The 3,468-nt window shown below is 58.9% G+C and overlaps 1 protein-coding gene across 1 annotated transcript in view; it reads right to left on the bottom strand.

The window, feature by feature from the left end:
* LOC104278697 (hexokinase-2-like) overlaps window positions 1–3,295 on the bottom strand; it is a gene marked incomplete at its 5' end in the record, with an annotated part of 3,412 nt that extends 117 nt beyond the window's left edge. The window contains 7 exon segments of the mRNA XM_009875743.1: window positions 1–114; window positions 628–781; window positions 1,065–1,235; window positions 1,345–1,469; window positions 1,903–1,998; window positions 2,336–2,455; window positions 3,147–3,295. The exon segment at window positions 1–114 is cut by the window's left edge and continues 117 nt beyond it. Of these exon segments, the coding sequence (XP_009874045.1) occupies window positions 1–114; window positions 628–781; window positions 1,065–1,235; window positions 1,345–1,469; window positions 1,903–1,998; window positions 2,336–2,455; window positions 3,147–3,295 (929 nt within the window).
* Window positions 3,296–3,468: the final 173 nt, after the last annotated feature.

Genomic DNA, 3,468 nt, shown 5'->3' with positions numbered 1-3,468 from the left:
CCGCCGGGCCACCACCGTGCACACCTCCTTCACGATGATGCTGTCGTCACACGTGGTCTCCAGGCCGAGGTGCTGGAGGATGGAGCGGACCTGGAGCAGGGCCAGGCAGTCGCTGGGAGGACACGAGAGCCGGGCAGCATTAGGAGAGGGAGCAAGCTGGATGTGTGGCTTCCCCGTTCTTATCAACACCCTACAGAGCCCAGGGACTCGTGGCTTGGGTGACACTGACTGGAGGGACTCTCTGGCTCCCCTCCAACCTCAGCTTTCACAGCTGGATGCGGCTCTGCTGTCACACCCTGAGCAGCCGGGCTATTTCAGGACAAAGTCATTGACCCGGAGGATATCAGCTATGCAACCTGTGGCCCCTCGCTGTCCAGGGCAGAGAGATAAAGAGGCGTCTGTGTTGCCAGCCCCAGACAGTTTCCTTTATCTCTCCACACCGGCGCTATCAGAACCACGTGGATGTTGCTGACTTATCTGCATTGCACCACCCTGCGTCACCCCGGCTCCAGACTGAGCGCTTGGGACTTCGCCCACGAGCCCTGGGAATGCTTCCCCCAAACTGCATCTCTGCTCTGCAGCTCGAAGGCCAGAGCTGTTTCTCGCCCTGCCCGTTGGCTCGCCCCTTTCTATCTGGGACAGGAACTTGGTCTCAAAGATGCCTCTGGTCTTCAGCCTCTCGGAGATCCGTCCGCGGAAGAGCAGCCCTCGCTTGGTGAAATCCATCAGGATGTTTCGAACGATCTCCCCCAGGTACATCCCGCTGATCATCTTCTCAAACCTGGGAAGGAGAAGGCAAGGCAGGATATCAGGACAAGAAGGGACACAGGTACTGGGTAGGGGTCCCAGCAATTCCAGATGCCGTTGGCACAATCCCCCAACCCTGGAGCAAATCCAGCAGCGCGGTGCCCACCCTGCGGGCAGGGGACAAGGGACGCACCAGCGCATCACCACGCCAGACTCCCCATCCCCCTAATGAGACTGGTGGGGCAGCACCCAACTGTTCCTGGACACCCAACCTCACCGGGGACGTCCCTTCCCAGCTCCCTAAAGCCACCACCCACCTTTGCTTCCCAGGGTTGAGAGAGAGCTCATCCACCGCCAGGTCGAACTCCGTCCGTACGTCGTCCAAGCACCCGTTGTCACCGAACGCCCCCCACTCCATGTTGACGCACATCCTGCCCTCCTCCCCTTCCACCAGCTCCACGTTCCTCATCTCCTCCATGTGCCCGTGCCTGCGCAGAGAGAGAAGCGACCGTCAGTGGGGCTGATGGAGGTGAGAGCCCTCAGACACCTTCTGCGGCCAGGAGCAGCCCACAGGGGTGGTTTGGGACTGTAAGAAGCCCCATGAGAAAGTTTCAGTCCTCACCGACTATCAGCCCAACTTCACAATAAGGATCTTCGTACCCGCAGGTCATCATGGTGCCAACTGTGTCATTTACCACCGCGACCACATCCAGGTCGAATTCCTGCGGAGAGACGGGATCACGCGGGTTATTCCCGGAGGACACAGCTCCCACGAAAGAAAGGACCTGTCTGCTGAGCGCAGGAGTCCTCCAGGCACCCACGGACCTCCTGCAGCCCCACGTGTCCCTAAAACCTCAGGACATCTCCAGCAGGGCACAAGCTGGAGCAGCCTGGGGCAGGAGCTTTGGGTGGGCTGCACGGGCACGGCATCGCCCTAACCCACGGCGAGACAGGTCTGCTCCAGCCCTGGCCAGAAGCCAGCTCTTAGCTCCGGGGTCTGAAAATCCAACCTCTAGTGATGACTAAGGGTGGTTGCTAAAATTCAGACACTCATTAGGCCTGTGCTCGGCCCATTAATTTGCTAATTAAAGCTGCCAAAGACAGCCAGGATGTGGGAGCGAGCAGCCGGCTTCTCCCAGCTACGTGGATGCTCACCTCTCTCCTGTGAATTGCCTCCTTCAGCAGGTTCACCACATCTTCTCCTTCGCAGCCGGTCGCCTTGAAACCTTTTGTCCACTTCAGGAGGATGCCCTGTTGCAGAAACACCCCACGGTCAATCACCCGCCGCTGCTGCACGAGAGGGATGGCTACCCTGCACCCACCAGCCCTCAGCACGTGGAGCTCAGAGCCTCACGCGTGGAGGAGGCTTCAACTGGGTTGTCTCCAGAGCTCAAAGCATCTGCAGGTGCTTTGCTGCAGCTTTCCAAAAGCACCAGCAGCCCCGAGCTCCCACCTTCCCCTTCTCTTGGGTCTCTGTCTGACCCGACACGTGGTCGTCGTGCTGGTACGTAGAGTTTCCAGCCGTGCTTTGGCTTTGCAGCCAGCCCTGGGCACTGGACGCGTTCGCTCCCAGGAGGGTTGCGGTTACCTCATCCAGGCTGGTCTGCTGGCAAGGGAAGGAGAACGTGAATCCGAGCGGGAGCGATACGCCCTTCATCCCCATGTATTCCAGGAAATCGGAGATGCAGTGGACGATGTGGTCGAAGAGCTGGGTGAGCAAAGCCAAAAGGAGAAGTTACCGCCGCAGCGGGAAACTCGACAGGACGCCAGCCTGCCTGACCGACGGGGAATGCTGGTCCAAAGCCAAGAGGGCTTTGAACAGACCGGGACGCTGCTCAGCTGCGCTGTGGGAGGTGAGCAAGCCCAAAACAGCTCCTTTTCCATCCTTATCCTCCCTGACAATGTGGGCATATCACCGGGATACCTCCACCCTGCAGGTCCCGTGCTGCACCCTCATGGGATGGAGGAGACACGGGAACCCGGTCCCTCTGCAAGGTATCCCTGTGCTAAAAACACTCCCGGTCCCCGAGCACTGCCTAGAGCAGTTTGCAAAACTCTTTCCAGCTGCAAATTAAGACTCTGGAGACGTCTCTTAGTGCTTGTGTTGTGGTTTTTCTCTCTGGGAAGCGGGGATGATGTTTATCTGCTCTTCTGGAGTGCGTGGGATTGGGAGGGGGCTCAGCGATGCCTGGGATAACACAACTTCTAACCGAAAAACCAGTCTCGAGCTTCACAAGCACATCTCAAACTCCAGAGCCTCGGGCAGAACTCGCTGCTCTAGAGGCAGCACCAGCCTTCTCCACTCCTGCGTTTGCCCCCTGGAAAGCCAAGCAAGGTGCAACCAGGTGCTACCCTGGGAAGGTGCCCCCCGTTTTCCACCCCCAGCTGCCCGTCCTCACCTCCTCTCCCGTCCCCTGCATGATCTCCACGGGGATGGAGTAGATCTTGTTGTGCATCTCGACACCGCGCCTCATCCCGTTCCTCACGCGCACCAGCAGCACACGGAAATTGGTACCTCCCAGGTCCAGGGCGAGGAAATCTCCTTTTTCTGAAACCCAAGAGACAATCGTTAGGAGATCCTCGTGAGGGGCATCCACGTGTGGCACAAAGCTGGTGGGAATCTGGGACAGGACCAGAAACCCAGACGTGGCTGGGAATGGAGGTGAAGGTGATGGAGAGGTTGGCTCCAGACTTGGGGAGACCACAGGGCTCCAAGCCAAG

This window comes from Apaloderma vittatum, unplaced genomic scaffold, assembly GCF_000703405.1.
Source record: "Apaloderma vittatum isolate BGI_N311 unplaced genomic scaffold, ASM70340v1 scaffold38988, whole genome shotgun sequence".
Taxonomy (NCBI): domain Eukaryota; kingdom Metazoa; phylum Chordata; class Aves; order Trogoniformes; family Trogonidae; genus Apaloderma; species Apaloderma vittatum.
This window is presented reverse-complemented; position numbering and strand designations above follow the sequence as displayed.